The sequence below is a fragment of the Neopsephotus bourkii genome, unplaced genomic scaffold (genome assembly GCF_033783945.1).
Source record: "Neopsephotus bourkii isolate Nb327-2 ecotype Australia unplaced genomic scaffold, CSIRO-AGI_Nbou_v1 NB_951, whole genome shotgun sequence".
NCBI lineage: Eukaryota > Metazoa > Chordata > Aves > Psittaciformes > Psittacidae > Neopsephotus > Neopsephotus bourkii.
The window spans coordinates 1,364,996-1,385,904 of NW_026901445.1; the positions used below are offsets into that span (position 1 = coordinate 1,364,996).

The following is a 20,909-nucleotide window of genomic DNA, read 5'->3' on the forward strand; positions in this document are numbered from 1 at the left end:
ATTTTGGAGGCCAAGGTGAGGTGCTGCACTGGCAGGGACCATGGCCCCCAGCCCTACCGTAGGGCTTGCGGGAGGATGCTGCTAAACACCAAGTGATGAGCTGATGTCAGAAGATGCTCAGGCAATTATTCTGGATGGCACAGTGCCGGAGAACAGCCCAGCAGAGCACCTTGCTACAAAAACCTGGCCCTGGGACTGCCAGCGAACACTTCAAAGGCTGAACTGCTTTGTGGCTTCAAAAGGCTGGAGCTGCCCTGCTACGGGCCCTGACAGCATCACGTAAGCCCACTGTGGGCAGAGCTGCTAAGTACCCCCACCTCAGAGATGGGGAGCACAGGCTGCTCAGCTCCAGTACAGGGGGACAGTGAGAGGCAAATAGGGGGACTGAGGGGATTGAGAGGGCAATGCAGAGCTTTACGTCTACACTTACAGCCTGCCAAGACTCTGCTTGGCTAAATGCCACCCCCAGCCAACACCACTCTCAGGAACAAAGCTGTTGGACTCAGCCACAAAGTCTATCCTGCTTTTCTGATTCAGTGGTAGTACCGCTGTCCATCAGTCCACTGAAGTCTGGGTTCTTCGGTGCACTGACTGTTTCTGCTGGGGAACCACAGGCAGTGCAGGCTCCTGAAGCCTAACACAACCATGTCAGCAGAGAGTAGGGTCACCAGTTTCACCACCCAGCAGACCCCTCTCTCCAGGCTGTGTTTGCTCCATGAATTCACTCCCCCTGAGCCAAAAGGACAGCACCTCTTGGCACCTCTGAACTTGCAAGCACCCAAGAGGAAGTAGGGTGCTGGCCGCATGCCACCATGGCCGACCCCAAGCATGGCTGGGGTTTTTTTGTCATGGCTGGGTTATGAGCTCACTGCTGCAGCACGCGGGGACAGCCAGCCAGCTCTGCCCTACACATGCACAACACTGAAGAGACCTAGGAATATACTGTCCCAGTGGGATTTCTCACTGAATCAACAACATCTCTCTTTGGTGCCCTTCCTCCTAAAAGCAGGCTGAGAGGACGTCCCCGAGTCCTCTAGCAAACATCCTACTCCAATAAACGTTTCCAGGGAAGAGTGGGGGGCTGCACTGGGCAAGAGGCAGGTGGCTCTGATGCTCCAGACTTAGCACCAATCCTGCTTATAACAGTCCTGCACAAGTGGGAAGGTGGAAAACATTCCCCTTCAGCCCCTCAGCTCAGAGCAGATCAGAACTGGGTCTGGGGAGATGGGCAGCAAGCTAGCCTGAATGCAGCCTTGGTACGGGCTGCACGGAGGGCTGTAGCCCAGCACTTAAGTAGCAGAGAAGGGTTAAGGCAGGAATTTAGGCATCTGACAGTTTTAACCCTTTCTGGGGTGCATCTTTTATGTATCATAACTGTTATGGATAGACAGGTCCCCTTTCCATTCTTCTGGTTCCTGCATTAAACAACACAGTGCCCAGCTCTCAGCACTGCAAGATGCCCTGTGCAGGTCAAGGCTCCCCTTCCTCCTGTGATGGCCCTGTGACCAGCCGTGGCTCTGTGACATTCTGCTAGACAGACTTCACAGCCACCAAGCATCCTCCCTGCAGTCATTCTCCCTCTCTCCATGACTGGCAGCATTTCAAGACGAGAGCTCAATTGTTGGCTTTCCCCAACTTTTCATTAGCAAAATATCTTTCTCTACACCCAGCCACAAAGCTCTGTCAGGTCCCCCAGGCACCCAGACCCCCACAGCTGCGCAGATATGAATGGCATGGTCAGATCAGGGCTGTATGTCAGAGAGAACATACCTATGTCAGGTCCCTAATTCACCCTGGCAGACCCATCTGCACCTCCGCTGCCCAGCATGCATAACCCATTCTCAAGAACAACTCATCACCTGGCATGCACCAACCCTGCTGTGCACACCGTGTCCCCCTCCACTGCAGAGAGTCTCCTGAGTGCACACTGAGCAGAGCTGACCTGGGGACAGACTTTTTTAGCCGTAGGATGGGCTGTCAGAGGGACAATGTCCTGTGTCACTTTCCACTCTGCTGCAGGCAACAGCAGGAAGCGGGAGACGGCTACCCATCCCTGCCTCAGCAACATCACAAGCTGCACAAACATCTTTTAAAACATTCCTTGCTCAGCCAACTACCACCCCAAGGACAGTAAATCCCTCCATCCCTCCCAGCACAGCCCCACAGCGCGGGAAGCAACAACCAAGCATCTCCCAACTGCATGTTTCCATCTGAGTGCGTCACAACTTAATGCTGCCCCCAGACCGTACTGCGCTATGACAGCATCGCTGCTTGGCATGGCCCTGATGGCCCCACTGGGCTGGTCTGGACCACGGGGGCTGCCCAGGTGACGCTGGGGTCCCCCTGCCCGCTTTGCCCCAGCCTGCCTGCAACAGAGGGGCAGTTGATGACTCTTCTCTCTCTGTTACACTGGAGACGGACACCCGACCGAGGTAGGACGTGCCCAGAGAAAAGCCTGTTTGCTTCTCCCCACCTAGGACCGTTGCACACTAGCATAACACCTCCAAAACGGATACCGGCTCACAGCGAGCAAGCAATTGGCAGTAAAAAGCCCTTTTTTGTCCAGGCAGCCACTCCTTCCTCTCCAGCTCCGCTCGACAGGGAGCCTGTGCTGCCGCGCTGCCCCTCAGCGCTGCCTGCGGCTCTCCCCGCCGCCCCAGCGGGTGCGGGTCTGTCCCGGCTCAGCGCAGCCCTTGGCAGGGAGCCCGCAGAGCTTGTCACTTATGCTAAGCCGGAGGGCTGGTCCCAGCGGTACGGCTCTGTCCTGGATTCTTTTCGCAGCGATGTTTTTCAGCTAGCGCTGCCGTCAAACCACGGCGAGCGGCGCAATGTCACCCAGGTCTCGCCGCGCTCCCGCTACCCTCATGCTTGGGGTGGGATGGGAGGCGAATGGCAGGGCTGGACCCTCGGGCGGACGGGTGGCTGATGGGGACACGGGTCCGCAGAGAGCGGACAGGGGAGGGAGATGGGGCTCGCCGCTCGCTACATCCACGCCAGGGCTGAGGCTCGTGCAGCGGGCGGGCCGGCGGCTGTCCGGGCGTGTCTGTCCGTCTGCCCATCCATCCGCCCGTGTGCCCCCCGGGGCGCAGGGCGCTGCGCATCCCCCCCCGCGGCGCCCCCTGCTCCCCCGGCCCGCCGCTTACCGGCTTCTTCTTGCGGCGGCTCTGGAGGCGGCTGACCACCAGGTCGGTGTAGAGCACCGGCTTGAGGGTGCGGGAGCGCTGGGGCCAGCCGTAGCAGAAGGTCTCCACGCCGCGGTAGTTGCGCCCGTAGCGCACCGAGCACATGGAGCGGGACCGCATGCGCCCCGCGCTGCTATTGATGCTGTTGACGCCGATCATCCTGCCGGCGGCAGCGGGGAAAGTGGGGGTGCCCGGCGGCCCTGCCCGGCCCTGCCCTGCTTGCCGCGGCCCGCGTCGCCACCGCCGCCGCCTGTTGAAGCCGGGCCGGGCCGGGCAGGGCTCGGCGGCTGCTGCCCGACAGAGGCGGAGCCCGCCCCGCCCCGCCCGCTGCAGCCAATGGCGACCCGCGGCGCCCGGCAGAGCCGAGCCGAGCCGAGCCGAGCGGCGGAGATTGCGGCCAGCATCCCGCCCGGGGCGACACCATCCCCGGCGCTGATGCCACACGAGGTGCCTGAGCTGCTCCCGGTGCAGCAGCTGCCCGTCCCTGCCCCACTTCCGCCCCAGCACGGAGAATGGGAGCAGGGGGATGGACCCTCCCGGGTTCATGGGGCTGGGGGACAGCCGTGGTGACATCTCCTGTGCTCCAGCGGCCTGGCAGCACCTCCACTCTGTGCCAGCTGAGCAGGATGAGAGCTGCTACCGCAGCCCAGCCCACACCAGGGACCTCCAAGGGCTGAGCTGGTAGGAGAGAGGCCCAGTGGAGGTGTGACCAGACCTTCAATCTCTAGTGCCCATCCCACACTTAATCCTCCTGCCTGTCCCTCCTGCTCAGGCTAGAAAATGAGTGGCTGGAGACACCCAGCTGGTTAAGGGCAGGACACAGATGCTACAGGCAGCTCTCACTGTGAAGAAGCAAAAGGCTGGGCATCCTTGCAGAAGGCATGAGGATCGATGCGCAATTTAGTTAGGCTTGACTGAGTAGGAGACACGGCCAGTGGAGAAGGGGAAATTTTCCACTCTGTCCTAACTGCTTGGTGTAGTGATCATGGGCAAAACTTGTGAGGGAGGGGGCATGGGTGCCTGGCACATGGGCTGCCCCTGAAGACAGGGGAGCCACAGGAGCAGGGAGCATATCATTCCTAGGGGAAAGAGGGAAAACAAAAAAAGCCATAGCCCAGGGGATCCAACTGAGCAAGCGCTCCCGTGATTATAGCTCAGAGGTGGGAGCTGGGGCTTTCTTCCCACATTATAATCACTTACCCAGCACTCCGAGCGTCTGAGCCCCGCTGTTGTGCCTCTAAGCTGGAAGGTGGGGGCCCATCCTACCTTCCTCCCCCGGGGACCTGACTGCATTGTCAGTCTTAATTCATTAACATCTGTGAAATGCTCTGGGCTCCTAGGCTGGAAGGCAGAACAGATTTGGCTCACTCCTGCAATCACTTATCAGCACTGGGGAGAAATGGGGTCTGATTTGGCCATACTGCATTTCTGCCAGCCAGGAAAGCACAAGGTTGAGCTAAACCAGTAAGGAAGGTGGGGAAAAGCTAAGGCTCCATAAAGTGATCAGTCATGTAAAAATCAAATCCACACCTCAAATATAACGGACAACCAACAAGAGTGAGTGAAATCCCAGGGGGCCTGGGCTAAAAATCACACTGACAAGAGAAGAGCAATATCTCAAGAGCTAATCAAACTATCACCAGCCTCAGGACATCCTGCTTTGCCTCCTTCCTTGCTGCATGGGCAGCTGCCTTCATTTGGCCACAGGGGTTTGGGTCTAAGCCTGCAGACACAGGCATCTTTGGGCATGGGTTCTTGTATCTCCAGCATAGCTCCCTGCCCTAGTGGGAAGACACCTGAACTGGAGAGCCGGGCAGCCCTGCCTGCAGGGTACAAATCTCCAGGGGAGGTGTCAGAGCCAGAGGGAAGGAGCATTGCTTGTAAGGCATCACTGCCTTAGCTCACTGGAGTGCCGTGTAGGACACAGCAAAGCACAGCCAGTGAGGGGGACGTGGAGCTCAGCTGTGAAAGCATAAGCTTTCAAGTGTTTTCGTTTCTCCTGCACAAAACTGGGATTGTTTACACTTATTATCTAGTAGCAGATAAAGTTATCGTCTGACTCAAGCTGCCGCCCGCTCTCAGGCATTGTGCTGTGTTTGTCTTGGGTCTCCTAGAAGCCAGATATGAAGGTAGTGCCCAGGCTCCCTGTGGGTCTATTCTTGTTGCTGACCCCAGAGTCACAGGGGAATGGTGGCTTTGTGTCCCCACAGCCACCTAGGTCCTGCCCCAAGCTTTGGGAAGCTCCTGTGAAGCCTGCCAGCCCTTTCCCTCCCCTGCTGCCCTTAGGAAATGCGCGTGCTCCTGGAGCACTAAAATTAGCCAGCCAGCTGTGCTGCATGCTTGCACAGGAGCCTCAGTCCCCAGGCACGGCCTGCCAGCCGGGTCTGCTGAGGAGGCAGCCTCCTACCCTGGTAATGGGGCTAGCGCAGGCTGACACAGGGAGGGCAGCAGGGCAGCCTTCCCCATTTCTCTGCCCCCTGAACCTGAACAAGGACCAATGCACCAAGCAGCTGAAAGCAGCAAGCAGAAAGAAGAGAGGGTCTTCTCTGGCTTGAGCCTGGCCAAGGGGCAAAGGCTGCCCCGGAGAGGCACAGCCCCATCAGGCACGGTTCCTTGCCAGCTCCTTCCCCAGCGCAGGCCAACAGCACTTTCCCCATCTCACCCACCCCAGGAACCCGCTCCTCCTTGCATGAGCAGGGTCTCCCTAAAGCACAGTGGTGCTTCAGGTGAGGAGCTCAGCCTGCTCCACGCATGGCTCCTCACGTTGCCTCTCGCCCCCCTCCCCAGCACAGCTCCCGTACAGAGGCGGCTGAAAAGCAGTGGTGGGAAGCACCGCAGCTGCAGAGGGAACAGGCCATTTTTAGCAGAGCAACCTCCCTGCTGCTGGGCTGCGGGCACAGCTGTGTGAGACTGTGCTGCAGCGCTGCAGCTTCCCCCACTCCCTTACACACAGCAAAGGTCTTCACCTCTACCCATGAGGGAAAGCCTGTAGCTTCATGGCACTTCCTCACCAGCCTATCTCCCACTGGCTGGGATCTGATGGGATAATTTGATCTCACATCTTCAAACATCTGGTACTTTGGGGGGTGAAGTCTAATGGACGAGGCAGTACCTGAAGTGCAAATACTCGAGCATGGCATGCTGGGGGCTGCAAAGGGGGCATGCCGAAGAGCCTGAAGAGCTTGGATGATCCAGAGCACAGCAGGATTAGAGGGCAGGGGTTCAGGGTCCTCTTTTTGGATGTTTCTATTCCATTTTGAGTGCTTAAAGCTGTTTCTGGAGTTGGGTTTAAAATTAGAGGAGGTTTTTTCCCTGAGTAACTCCCTTTACTGGCAAAGCGTGGGCTGAGAGGGAGGACAGCCCTATTGAGAGCTGCTGGTAACCCCATAATGATGGGGCAAGCAACGCAACCAGGAACAGACCCACACAGGGAGCTCAGCTTGTCACCCTCTGTTGCTTTTTTTCCATCAGCTCTCTCCCCCTGACATGGCTCCGGCACCCTGTGGGAACCCATCTTCCACATCATGAGTAATTTGCCAACTGTAGTGCTTCACCAGCAGCAATGGTTTCTGCCCAGCAGATCCCATGGGAGCTATGCCTGTTCCCAGGGCCTGAGATGGAGAGACAGCAGCTCAGAAAACCCTCTCGAGGACAGGCTATGCAGGGAAGCACAGCAGCCCAAGGCTGGAGGTGCTTGCTGAATGCTGCCTGCACTCCCTGGCCAAGTGCCACAAGGAACTGGGCCAGGCAGGGAGAAGGCAGGACTCCCCCATTCACAACAGTGTGGCAAGTTGCCGGCTTCAGGGCTTTAACGGGGAGCCCACCTGCTCCATGGCCATGCCTTGCCCTTGTCACCAAACACATTCCCTCTGCCACCAGAGATGGTTTCAGTCCCAGGGCCTGGCCACAGCCTTGGGCTCCAGTGCTCCAGAGAGGCTGAGTACCATGGGGTCAACACCACAGAGATGCTTGTTGGAGCTGGGGAAACCAACCCTAGGAAGCTGCCCCTAACACATGCCCCTTTGCCTGTGATGCAGGCACAGCAAGATCAGTGAGGGAATCAGGACTCCAGCTGGAGCTCCAGCATCCTCCTGGGGGAATGGGACAGCCCATGTTCTCCTCAGCAAGACAGGAAGAAAACTGCAGGCCAAGGGATCACCACCATTCCTGTACGGGTATGAACACATTCATTTGTGCCCCAGGTAACCATCCACATGATCCTGCCCAAAGCTCTCACTTTTGCTCCTGCTGCTTGTCTGGCCAGAGAGAGAGACTGAATTTACCTTGAGCAGCTCCTTGGGGAAGTCAGTGCCTCCGTTGAGTCCCTCCAAGTTGCCAATGAAGTCAGAGCAGGACATCCTCTTTCCAATATTCTGGGGGAGCCACGGGGAGAGAAACGTGGGGGTTATCTTTGGGCCAGGGGCCAGTGCTGGCTGGAAGAGGTCCCACAGCCCAGGAACAGACCCCCTATCTCTGCAGCGGGTTGAGGGCCCAGCCAGGTCTCAGGGAGGCTGCTTGCAGGAGGTGGTGAAGCTGCTGGCTTTGCCTTGACTCACAGAGTTTTAAATAGCTTTTGTCTAATTTGGGTGCCACCCGCTCGCGACGGCAGCTGGCTTTGGAGTCTCACTCCCGCTTTCTCTCCCTGTCCACTTTATTCTTCTGTCCTCAACCAACCTCCACATCTTCCAGCTCAGTGCATCTCCTCCGAAGCCCCATCCCTCCATCATCAGCCCCTCCTCTCATTCAACCTCACTCCTCCCCAGATATGTTAAGGGTGACCAATCCTCACAGGCCCAGGGTCCCATGTCTCCTTCTCACATGGCTCTGTCCTTGCAAATCCTCACTCTTCCTGCAGCACCTAAGGTTCAGGGCAGTGGGTGCAGGGACAGTGCAGGGACAGATGGGGCTTCTGGCAGTGGGAACTTACATGTCCATGCAGATCTGTGTTGAGTAGCATCAGGGCACAGGTGAGGGTGTGGGCTCCATCTGCAGCACAAGCACAGGATAGGAATTAGAACCCCCAGCTCAGCACCTGAAGCCGGTGCTCCAGCCCCTCGGCACCCCAGGCAGGGCATGGGGTCTCTGAGCCCCCAGAAGAGCCCCAAGCCCCCTCCTCCCACCCTAGGCACACAGCAGTCAGTGTGGTGGTGGCAGCACGTGCGTGAGCAGATAGGAGACCACTGAATTAAAGCTGGTCCCAAGCCCGAGTGTACAAACTCCCTTCCAAGCCTGCAGTCCCTTCAGCCAGTCAGCAGTGCTGCAGGTACTCCTGCAGAGCTCCTAGCACGGCAAGGTGGGACCAGCACAGCCCCCTGCCAGCCAGGCAGCCCAAACCTCACCTGCCCCAGAGCCAGCCCAGAGCAAAGCACGTGAACACACACACAGGAGAGGCACAAAGATGTGAAACGGCACAAAGTGGGTGTCCGTGCCACCCTGAGTGCCAGGCACCTGAGTTTTTTCACCTGGCCACTGCTTGAGCCAACGGTCTGAGAGCTGGGGTCTATTTGGTGAGGGGGGGCCTTCTTTTGCCTCTTGTGCTAATCTGCTCAGGGTCAGAATTAAGGATGGGTTGAGCCCTAGTTATGCATGATCCAAAAGGAGCAGGTTTGGTGTTTCATAGAATCATAGAATAGTTAGGGTTGGAAGGGACCTTAAGATCATCTAGTTCCAACCTGCCTGCCATGGGCAGGAACACCTCACACTAAACGATGTCACCCAAGGCTCTGTCCAACCTGGCCTTGAACACTGCAAGGGATGGAGCATTCACACCTTCCTTGGGCAACCCATTCCAGTGCCTGTTTCTTCGTTTTTAATACTCAAAAGCATCTGTCATTTGAGGTAAATGACATCTCCCAGTCGGGGATGTCTCGTAAGGTGTCAGTATAGGCTGCCAGCCTGCTCTCTGGTTTCAGTTTGAGCACCTTCACCGAGATGATGAATGCATGGGTTTGCTTGAAACACACACAGAGACATGCACAGTTTCTTACCCTCTGAAGAGATGGCATTGGGATTACACTCGTAATAGCGCTGGGAAAAATGAGCCAGCACTCGCTCTCGCTCTTGTGTCTCTCCCATCAAGGCCAGCTCCTTTAGAAAGGACCTGAAGAAGCAGCAGCAGTGTTGGTGACATATGAAACCCACCAGCAGCTTCTCCAACCCACCCTGTGCAGGAGTGGAGATGAGCTTTCTGGTTTGTAGACCCCCGTGTGTACTGGATGAAACCTATGTTCATCCCTCGCAGTGTGCCGCAGGACTCCCCTCAAGCCCACAGCACCATACCCTGCAGAGACCTACAGTCAGACTGTAGGTCTACACTGGAACTACACTTGGGAAAGGAGGTGGGGGTTACACCAGGAAGGTCCAGGCTGAAGGCCTGGAAAGCCAGGTCTAGTTGAACCTGCCTGTCACCCAACCACACTGACTACTGAATTAAGACCAGGAATGCTTTCTTGGTTGTGGGGCTGAGAGACCACTTTGGGAATCACCCCCTGCTATTTAAGAGGTAAGAGGATCTCCACGTGGGAGCCATAGGGGTCTGCCTGTTCCTGCAGATCTCTGCATGGGTGCAGAGCTGCAGAGGACATGGTCTGCTGGGACCCACTTGGGTGGCCACCACACATGCACACATGTGCTCAGCTCTGACCTGAGGGCCTGGTCCAGGCTCATCCCCGTGAACACAAAGAACTTCAGATATTCCCCTGCCACCATCCTGCTGAACTCATTGCTGAAACAGTAAAGAGGGAGGTGAGAGTGAGATCAACCAGAATATGGGGACAACCAAAGGGACACAGTGGGTGGATTCTTGGAGGCTGAGAGCTCCCAAGGGTTGTGGAAGGTGTGCTGACACAGTCACCCCAGACTTCCATGAAATGCAGAGAAGTCACCCACAGATCCAACTGGAATAGTGGACATGGAAAAGAAACTGGAGAAGCTAGAGCTGGAAGGGCTCACAAGAGGTCCACTAACCATCCCCCTGCCCCAGCACCTGTGCAGAGTGGGCTTTGTGGTCCTGCCAACTATTCCCTGCCAGCCCGGTGCACCACAAGGGCAGCAGCTGTGGGTGCAGGTGTGCCCCTTGCAGAATGGAACGTTCCCTGCGAATGCCCACACATACTTCTTCCCCAGGTGGCGGGCCACATCTGCTTTTTTAAAGCCATCCAGGTTGTAGAGCCTCTTGGCCAGGCGTTTGGCAGCCTCCAGGTCAGCCTTGTGCCCATTGGAGAGAGTGTCCGTGCTGCCCAGGGCCAGCTGCTCCATGCTGTCCATCTCTGAGTCTGAGTCCAAAACCAGCTGGTTCAGGGGGTGGTCGCTGCAATGGGAAGGAACACTCCATGTTAGCCTGTCTGCAGATCCTCTCCTTGTCCAGCTTCTCAGGAAATGCAGGTTCCTCACCCCCAGCGGCTACTCAGTTCTGGGGCCCAGGGTGAGACACTGGTTAGAGACACCCCCAGGTCAGCTCTGGGAACTAAGGCAAGGTTTGAGGATGTGGCTGCAGGAGAGGTGGGGTGACAGGACAGTTCAAGTGACTGATGACAGGACCAAGGCCTCCAAACCCACATCCAAACTGTAAGTGGAGTGACAGCACAACCGCTCCAAAGTCCCCCACCCTGAGCCTGGGAAACTGCATGTGTGGGCTCAGGCTCTGCCAAGCTCAGCCGTAGTGAAGACTCGGAGCACAAACTTGTGCACATCACATGCTGTCCCGCACATCCACACTCATTTTCTAACCTGCACAAACATCTTGTGCTGCTCTTCAGCGCAGTTTCTACCCGAGATAAAGACAACAATAATTCCTTCACTTGCCTTTTCCCACCCTCTGACTTCAAAGCACTTCACAGAAGGGAAAACTGAGGCAAAGAAAAGAACAACCCCCCCCCACCCCCCCCCGGGCCTCCCAGCTCACAGAGGGGTGTACTTCAGGCTGCCCATCAGCTCTCAGCCCACCATGCCTTAAATGGCCACATTAGGAGACGCTCTTGGCTTAGCCCCCAAAGCAGTCTGACTCAGCACCACCGAAGTTATCCCAACCAAGAAGACGGTTGAATCTAATCAACAACGAACATTAAGTAACTCTGACCTCACCCAAATTTTCTGGCAGCCCTCGCAATGTTCCAGTCCCATTTATTTTTAAAAGTCTAATTGACTTTTAAGAGGCCTGCTCTCCTGAGCCAGTTACCCAGGCCAGTCGCCTTGAGGCTCCACTTCTTGCACAGAGGCAGCCTCCTTGCTCCTCAGGACTACTTTTCCCAGGGGAGCCACACATAGCACTGACAGGCTGCCTCCTGGGCACCTTCCTCCCACCCTCCTGGCACATCCAGCAGGGAAGCCCCTCTGTGCTCAAACCCAAGGGATGGACACCTCCCTGGTGAAAGCAGCTCTGACACCCTGCAGATCCCCAGGGAAATGTACTTGGCTTGGACCACTGCTGAGCTTGGCAGTGCTGGGCAGTGATAGTGGTAAGCCCTGGCTGGGTTCCCGGGGCAGATCCTTGCCCAATTAGCCCCAGCCCTCTACAAGAGCCTGTTCATCACCCCATGCCACCCTGGTGGGAGCAGCTATGAGGCTGGCCACAAGGTCATTAGGAGCAAACAGGCTCTGAGTCCACCTGCTCGGGGGAACTGTGCTGGGCAGGCACTTCCAGCATCACCATTCACATCACCAGCACACCCCGAACTTCAGGCATCCCTCCCACCTGCCTAAAACTTCTCCTCCCCCCAAAACCAGGTTGGCCACATCCAAAGGTGCTGCTGGTGTGGAACCTGGTGCCCACGGCCCTCCAGCTGTGCCCACACTCTCTGTCAGTGCCAAAGCCATCCACCCCAGGGGCTAGTACTGGGCACACACTTAAGCACCATCGGGCTCCTTGAGTGGCTGCAGCCACTGTGCTCTCAGCCAGAGACAGGGCTCACAGGCTCTTTGCTTCCCAGCAGCAGAGACAAACCCATCCCCACAACCAGCCCCTGCCAGCCATACGTTGTGGTGACTGTATTTTTCACTAAATTCTATCTATCTGCTGTCACAGCAGCTCCAAGGCTGCTCTTCCAGCTGCAGGCTGAGCTACAAAACTCAAAGCCACAGCTCCACCGCTCCCCATCCTCCGACTGCACCTCCAGAGCAAGCAGCTGCTCAGTCACCCTCTGAACACCTCTTCATTCTTCTCAACCACCATCAACAAAATCTCCCAACTAGACGTGGCCTGTCCTACCTCGTTTGGCTGGCCACTGGAGCCTCCCCAGGCAAACAGAGCTCTGAGCCTCCCGCCATGACCTCTCTTCCCAATCTGTGGTCCTCAGCTTTACTACCTACTGCTGAGCATCCAGGCATAGGCCATTTACAAAACCTCTCTTGTCCTTATACATCTGTACCTCCCTGCAGGCTCCCAACCTGCGGTTGCAGTTCTTGCCCTGCTTCTTGCAATGGGCATGCAGGGATCACAGCCTGGGTGTCAAAGCAGCTTTGCTAGCAGGATCTGCTGTTCCCTCCCTCACCAAGTCTTCATACTGATTTGGGGTTTTACAACAGCAAAGCACAACCTTGCTCTCAGGATGAGGCACTGCCCAACCATGACATGAAATGGGTTTTCTTCCAAGACTCAAGCCCCTCTTGTGCTTCAGTAGGCTGGAAGTCCCCCATTCATGGCACCCATCTGTCACCCCTCAAAGCCCCAGCTGGCTTGGAGAACGTGGAGCTTAAGGAGAGAAAACCAAGAACCCAATCCTCTAGCAAATGGGGAGCACAGCAAAGAGATGTGTCCCTGTATAAGGCAACTGAGGTGACGTTAATTTTCTTGCCAATGAGCTAATGTCTCAGGGTGGGTTTTTTTTAGTGTACTTTCTAAAGTGACATTTCAGTTTGGCTTGAAGAAACACTGAGACAATATTTTTTACATTAGATACATTTTCAACTCAAGAAGTGGCCCACACTTAAGAAATAAAGATCAAATTTGGTATTGTGTGAGTATCCTCAGCATGCCTGAGATGAGTCATCCCCCAGCAGACCCAGAACCAGCTCATTCCTCTCTGTGCTGCCCGCCTTGGACAGCCATTGCCACACTCCACGTCAGCGGGAGCACTGGTAACCTGCAGCCTCAGAGGTGTTTCCTTGAGAGCTCAAGGTCCCAGCCCGTGTATTGGCAGCAGTGAGGTGCTTCTGGGGTCTCTTCCATCAAGGAAGGGACATGATCCAGCTCAGGGCTTGCCCCAGGGCGGAGGCTCTGCACTCACCACCTCCCACCCCAGCTCAGCACAAGGAACATGTGCTCCCAGCCCTGGGGAGCTGCTGCAAGACCATGGTCCTGCTCATGGCCACCACACCACAGGCAGTCCTTCTCCAGGGCTCAAATGTTCCTTCTTGGACAAATGTTCCTCCTCTGGAGCCAGATCTTTGTCTCACCCCAATATTCCTCCACTGGCTGAGTGCCTGGAGCCCAGCAGGAGAGACCGCAGCACCTTCCTTCCCTGGCTGCAATGCAGTATGTCACTGCAGGAGCCTTGACTTCCTCTCCCCCCTGCCAACACAAACCAGGCTCACTCAGCACCATGTTCTCTCCATGGTTGCTAGCAACCAAGAGTAAATCTTCTCTCCTGGATGTGGGGGAGCAATAAGGCACTAGCTCAGTAAAGCCTGCCCTAGAGGGCTGACCTTCAGCTTCTGGTTGCCAGCAGGGATATATCCGTATGGTAGGATCCTTCCCATACGGCATCTGCATAGTGGGATCCTTCCTGCACCAACACCCCACTCCCCAGGAGTGGAGGAGGAGAGATGCCCCTGGCCACAAGCTGGGCGGCATAGCCATTGGTTTCAGCTGAGGGTGCTCAGCTGAGCTCCTGTGTTGTCCAGGTCCTGCCTGACACATTTCCAGGTGAGATACCTGCTGCAGAAAACTCACAACCTCCAACCACAATCCACATGCTGCTTGCTCCCCACAGGAGGCTGGTTTGCATCCTGCACCATGAAGGGATAGCGCAGAGAGCCTGGTCTGAGTCTGTGAGGGACACATGCATGGGGCAGAGCAGCACTCTGCCCTCGATTCCCAGTGCCCCACATGCATGGCTAGATGCCCAATGCCTCTGCCAAGCGAGCACAGCCTGCCTAATGTTGCTGCTAAGAATGTACCAGACCGGATCTTTGGCTGAGCTAAATAAACGCAGCTCCCTCCATCGGTCTCAGCGGAGCGACTGTGATTTATGACAGACAAGATCTGGGCTGGTTCATTCCTTGCAGAATTGAAGTTAGGGCTGAGAGGACACTTGAAGGTCAGCCAAGCTGGCTTCCAAGCACAGGCAGGGCTGGTCCTGCTTTCTGGCAGCTCTTTTCGATCCTAAAGTCACGCAGCCACAGCAGCACCCTCCAGCGTTCCTGCTGCCAGGTCCAGGTAGGACCTAACTTGGAGCAGTTGTGCCCCTCCTCGGTCCTCTTTCTCTGCAGACTTCCAGAGCCTCCCCTGCAGCACACCAGCCCTCTCTGGAGATGCCTGCCTGTCCTCCATCAGCCCTCCCCACCAGTCCCTTGTGGGTGTCACAGCTGCTCCTGCAGAGGACAGGGGTGAATCTGCATTCCCAGTAAACAATTTCTGGAGCCAGCGGAGACCCTTAAAATCTGGTTACTCACCTGCTGGGTAGAGAACTGTCTTCTCCTTCAGAGACACAGATGCCATAGGGACAGCACAAGGAAACCTGAGTCTCTCACACCCTTGAGCAAAACCTAGCCAAGGGGCTCTAAGTCTGACCCAGGGGCTGGAATTAGTGCCTGAGATTAATGCGGGTTGTGTCCCGCAGGGATGGGATGTGCCTCTGGAGGCAGCCCTGCCAGACCTGGGACCTGGTCTGCTGCCCCATCCTTCATCTGATGTGTACTCTCTTTCCCAGCTCCTGCTGCCCTTCAGAGCTTCACATCGAAATAAATGCTTAGGGGAAAACTCCCCCCAGGCTTATGACCCATTTTTTTGCCATGCCAATGCTTGTCGGGAACCCTCTTCATCCTCTGCCCCAGCCCTGTCCCCATCCTGTGCTCCCACCCAATCCCTCCCAGCTCCTCTTTCCCTTTCCTCATTGCCCTCCTTCCTCTGTTCATCCTCACCCCCAGCCTCCCACGTCAAACCCCGAATACACCCGACGGGCCCCAGACTGGGCACAGCCCTCAAAGGCATCATCTCACCAGTTTCCCCAGTGCCAACTGGGAGCTCGGGCCAGCTGACAGACCTGCGCTGGCCTCGGGAAGGGGAGGGGCACCGGCTCACCGACTGCTGCAGTAACAGAAAGGACCTTATAATGAAACACAGCAGAGCTTATTGGCGGGGGCTCGGCGCTCAGGGGGTCGCCGGCAGCCGCGGTCTGTCGGGGTAGAGGGTCTGCTTCCCGGCGCATTCTCCGGCCGGGGCTCCCTGTGCTCCCCACGCCGCAGCGCCAGCGCGGAGCTCTCCCTCTAGCGAGGCTGCGGGCGTGCCGCCCCTCACCGTGATACGGGGCCCTTTACACCAGGCTGTTTGCAACCTTCCCCCTCCCCCCCGCCTTTTGCTGCCGCTTCTCCTCCTGCCCTTCTTCTCGTCCCACCTCAGGCGATGCCCCTGATTCCGGTGCCTCTTACGAGGGGACGAGTCACGTCCCCTCCCTCTGCCGGCACCCTCAGGAACCGGCACGGATGGTTCTGGAGGAGCGGGATGGGCAGGGGAAATGGGCGGCCGGACCAGGGGGCTCACAACCCCAGGGAGGTGCAGTTTGTCCATTTGCATCCCGCTGGGGCTGACGGCCCGCAGGGTGTGCGGGACTGCGGCAAGGGAGGGCGCACTGTGGGTGCCCGCTTTGCACCAGCAGCGTGGCTACGGCTGGCGATTTGGACCTGCAGTTGCAAAAGTCCGTCTGCCACCGCAGGAGTGACAGCCCTCCAGTCCCGAGGGCTGCCCCAGCTCCCACCCTGCCATCTCACCAGCACCGGAGGGATTCCCCAGCCCTGCAGGGCTCTGCCCCTCCACACACCCCGTGGGTCACCATCACCACCCCAAAGACAGACTGCTCTAAGTGCAGTCTCTCCCTCTGCCCAGCGAGAGCAGGCATCTGCACACCTTCACCTCCCCCAGACAGGTGATAACCTACTCACAGAGCCTCTGCCCCATGCTGGGAGTGCCGTGGGGTGTCCCGCTGTGGAGGAGCAGAGAGGGAGTCCCACAGTGGGACCCTTGCTGTTCAGCCACTGCTCCCTCCTTTTCAACCAAGGCCACCAGAGGAGGCACAGGCATCTCAGTGCCTGGGGCAGCCTCACTGGGTCTGCACTTAGACGCATTCCCCATGTACAAGGTCAAGATAAAAGCGTGGTCTCAGACTATTGTGCGCCAAGGGACACCAGAACCTTGATGTAAGCTGAGGCTGCACGAACCAAGGCTGCCGGCCGCGGGGGACACCATGTCTCCCCTGCGATGCAGGGGCCACCACCACTGAGAGACAGACAGTTACAGGCTGCAAGGCCATCCCCAGCCAGACCCAACCCCAACCACTGCAACAATTCATGCCACAGGTTTGGCAGATACAAAGAGGACAGCCACAGGGCAGCACACACAAACCTAGACCTGCTGGTGTTCATCACCAGTCACCCCTTTGCCAAAGCCCTGCACAGCCTCCACTGCAGAGCCCCTCTGCCTTGGGTCCCCAGTCCATCTGAGCTGATGGCCATCAGTCTGTACTGCCTGTGACTATGGGCAGTGGTGAATGCCCAGCTCTGGCCCTGCTGACATGGGTGATGTTGTATTACAATGGCTGCAGAAGTTCCTTAGCTCCTTTTCCCAGCAATTTCCATTAAATACCCCTTAGTGGGAGCATTACAAGGATACTCCCTGCCCGAGCAAATCAACCCTGCCAGGCACCTGGAGCCACTGGTTCCAGCTCATGAGAACCTTTAAGCAATCAGCCATGGAATTCACACCTGGAATACTGTGTTCAGTTTTGGTCTCTCCTATACAAAAAGATGTACATAGGGCTAGAGAGGGTCCAGAGAAGGGACACAAAGATGATCAAAGGCCTGGGAAGCCTGCCCTGTGAGGAAAGGCTGAGAGAACTGGGTTTGTTCAGCCTAGAGAAAAGAAGGCTCAGGGGGGACCTCATCACCATGTTCCTGTATTTGAAGGGTGCTACACAGAAGGTGGCTATTCTCTTTTTACAAGGAGTCACATAGAAAAGATGAGGGGTGATGGGCACAGATTACTGCTGGGGAGATTCCAGTTGTACACTAGAGGAAAATTTTTCACAGTGAGAACAATCAGCCATTGCAACAGTCTGCCCAGGGAGGTGGTGGACTCCCCGGTGTTAGATACTTTCCAGATCTGGCTGAACAGGGTGCTGGGACATCTTGTTACGGTCATGCTTTGCCTAGAAAGGCTGCATAAGATCTTCCAAACTATTCTATGATTCTTCCTCAAACTACCTGGGAGTGCAGTGAGGGCTGCAGCTAGGTTTCCCCTGTGCTCCCCTGCCACCAGAGCAGAGGTACTCCTGCTTGTGAGGGCTGAAGGGGAGAATAGGCTCAGCAAAGGTGGCAGCCAAGATGCAGGTCAGTTTGGGGGAAGACACAACACGCCTCCATGGCCTGTGCCACAGCCCAGCACTGCTCTGAAATCTGCAGCAGCCACACTCTGTGTGCACTGCCAGCACACTCTGCACTCCACTGGCTATAAACTAGTGACGAAAAACCTCTGTTAGGATGCCATGTTGCTGTGTCTCTGCACCCTCACGCCTCCCCTGCTTTGGTATTGCTGTGGTACGATGGCAGTCTGTGGATGATAAGTCAGATATTGTCCTCTTGGTTTCTCCAGGATGCTCTGTTTTGGTCCCTTGCCTTGTCAAAGAAGTAGAAAGCCAATTCTTATTGCAGAGAGCACGGATCTGCCACCCTTTGCTGCCTCGTACCTCTCAGACATCACCTTTTTTACAGCACAAACCTTGCCTGGCCTCTGTGCCACCATGTCCCTGGCTCCTGTGTACCAAAGAAAGGGAAGGCCTAACCCAGCACCCCTCTGCTCCAAAATGCCTTTTGAGTGATCCAGGGACCACAAGCATGTGTGATACCCCACTCTTCTCTGTGGACTGCAGACATCAGAGAGGACACAGGGCTCAGATCTCTACCTGGCCACCCAAAGATGAGTGTATGAGTATGGTGCAGGTTGTGACCAAAAGTGACATCAGTTTGTTGTGGAAAAGACCTATCCCAAAGAAGTCTGGTGTGGAAAAGACCAAAGCCTAGAAAGCAGATGAGGGATTCAGGAGGCTCTGGCATTGCACAGAAGGCCACTGGGCTGAGAGACCTTGCAGGGAGGCAGTGTAAACGAGAAGGTCAGTGCTGGCAAGACTGAGATACCAAGTCCTCCAAGAGTCACCAGTTCTCTAGCTGAACCACTGGACAAGACCTGACATCCAGACTGAACCTGACCACACTCCAGATGAGTGTACCTCGGAAAAAGGAGATGATGTCTGCCAACCTGCCCTATCAAAAGTGCCACAGCCCAAGACCTTGCTGGAAGGCATAGGATTGCAGGTAGTGTCTCAGCCTGGACATGGTCTCATACCGAGATAGGCTGGAAGTAACGGGGGCTGAGCTCTCCCAGCTCAGAGATCCACAAGAGATTTTCCCCAGCATGGGGCAGCCATCCTGAGCCCAGAAGCAGGCAGTCTTGGAGCAAGGTACAGGGTGGGTCGTGATAATCTCTGCTTTCTATCTCCCAACACACACAAGCCTGAGGAGGTTCAGGAGGCCAGGACAATACATACAAGACTGTCAGACTCTTGCCCTCAAGAAACAGGAGGGTGCTACTCAGATGGTGAGGAGTGCGGCAGTACCAGGAAGTTTTGGCCTCCAGGAGGGAAAGCCTGTTGAAATTCTACCACTGCTCAACTTGTGACTGGCCTCTCCTCACAGCCACCATGGATACTGGACTGTCCTGCAAGGGGAACCACCAAAGGATTGAAGTCCTGTGACTCCCTGCTTGCTAGGCTGGAGGAAACCTCACAGCCCTCCAGCACCAACAAAGCTGGCCAAGATCAAAAAGGAGATGTGCTCCCAACAACGTGCCTACCACAACACTGTGGTGATCACTGGCCTGATCAGCAGCTTCACAGAAAATCTGTTCCTGACCCTTCACCTCCTCCCCTGCAACACAGGTCTTGGCTGCAAAGCACTCCATACAGCGTTAGATTCCACAGGAAGCTTTGGTGGCCCAGCTGGACAGCAAGCAACTTCGGTCACTCACCTCATGTTGGAGGCCAAGGGAGTACCAAAGCTGTCCTCTGAGCGGCAAGGGCTATGCCGAACACCTTTGCTTCGTCTCCCTCGCTCCTCCTCTCTTTCTGTCCAGGGGGCATCTGTAGCTGAACTTGTCCCAGAGTCTGGCTCCAAGTGAGCCAGCGGAGCAAAGTTCTCCTCGATCAGCTTGGCGCTGTCTTTGATCTGTCCCTGTATTTCTGGGGTGACGGCTGGGAGGTCAAAAGTGAAAAACGTCCCATGGGTGCGGGCTGGGGAGGAGAGGACGTCAATTGAGTCCAGGCTGGTGTAAGATGTGCCTTTGGCTCGATGGGACTCCATGATGCTCTCAAAATGCTTGCTGAAAGAGTCCATGCCATCCTTGGAGAGGCTGTGCCCCAGGAGGAAGGGCACTGGAGACTTGAGCATACCCTGTGTGTCTCGGTCCATGATCCTAGAGGGAAAGAAAGTGAGAAGAACTGGTCACTGAGAAGCGAGGGATCAAAGCCCAAAACAAAAGTCCATGTACTGTTCCAGAAGGAAACTGGGGAGGGCAGAAATCTCCTCTGAACATCCACACCTTTGCCTGCCCAAGACATCACGGGAAGAAGGACTGGGCTGGCCTCTTTCCAGACATATGCTTTTCCTTTAATGTGCCACAGACTTTTGTTCCTTTAGTGGCTCATCCTCATAAGAAGCTTATGAGATGGCTACTGCTCCCAGACATTTGACTTGAGCTTAGATCCAATAAAGGGCTCAAGCACCAGAAGCAGGATGTGGTTCAGCTCCATTTCCAAACAAATCTAGAAGTGGCTGCGTTTTCCACAAGCCTTCAGAGCTCCCAGCACCCACCAGGTTCCTCCTAAAGCTGCTCAGGACAGCGTGACACTTTCCTCCATGAACACAGCACTGTGGTTGGTGAGCACGGCGGTCAGTGAGCACCATGCTCAGACCATGACCAGCACCTACCTGCAAGGTCTGCTGGCTGGTCCCAGGAGATATCTGGGACCTGGCACAAGGCAGGGCTGAGCCCCAGGCTTCCCCAGACAGAACAGAGGGAGCCTTAGACCCACCTCTGGGCTCAGGGACCTAAGCCAGCCCATGTCCTAGAGGCCAGGCTTGGTCCTGGCTCATCATCTTGTCAGGGATCAGCTCTGCAGGGAGGCCCAGTTTGCCTCACAAACATCTGGGTCCGCTCCGACACAGGAGTTTCTTAACCCTGGAGCCCTGAGTGTTTTGTTCTGTAAATGAGGTGAAGTGCAGCCTGCCCTTCCATCAGAGCATGTGACAACCGGGACATTTCCAACCCAGGGAACATCAATGCTTCAGCTGTACAAGCATAATAAACACAGCCCTAAAAGCCTACTTTGCTCATAAGCCACTACCATTTTATTAAAGCAGCAGAAAAGCACTTGTTATGCCACTCTCTCCTCTGATGAAAGGAGAGGAACTGCTCCACCTTGTCGTGTTTGTTACGAACAAGCAGCTTTGTACAGAGGGCTCAGA

At 56.2% G+C, this 20,909-nt stretch overlaps 1 protein-coding gene across 6 annotated transcripts in view; it reads right to left on the reverse strand.

Annotated features, from left to right (window-relative positions):
- Window positions 1-20,909, reverse strand: part of PSD (pleckstrin and Sec7 domain containing) — a 47,493-nt gene that overhangs the window by 7,115 nt on the left and 19,469 nt on the right. For 3 of the 6 annotated variants that reach the window (XM_061358737.1, XM_061358734.1, XM_061358733.1), the window contains 6 exons: window positions 19,414-19,857; window positions 10,291-10,491; window positions 9,826-9,906; window positions 9,170-9,282; window positions 8,110-8,168; window positions 7,466-7,555 (listed from right to left, as the gene is read on the reverse strand). In XM_061358737.1, the coding sequence (XP_061214721.1) occupies window positions 7,466-7,555; window positions 8,110-8,168; window positions 9,170-9,282; window positions 9,826-9,906; window positions 10,291-10,491; window positions 19,414-19,857 (988 nt within the window). Of the gene's footprint in view, window positions 1-3,143; window positions 3,771-7,465; window positions 7,556-8,109; window positions 8,169-9,169; window positions 9,283-9,825; window positions 9,907-10,290; window positions 10,492-15,338; window positions 15,563-19,413; window positions 19,858-20,909 lie in introns of those variants that run through there. The other 3 variants (XM_061358735.1, XM_061358738.1, XM_061358739.1) reach the window with 3 other exon arrangements.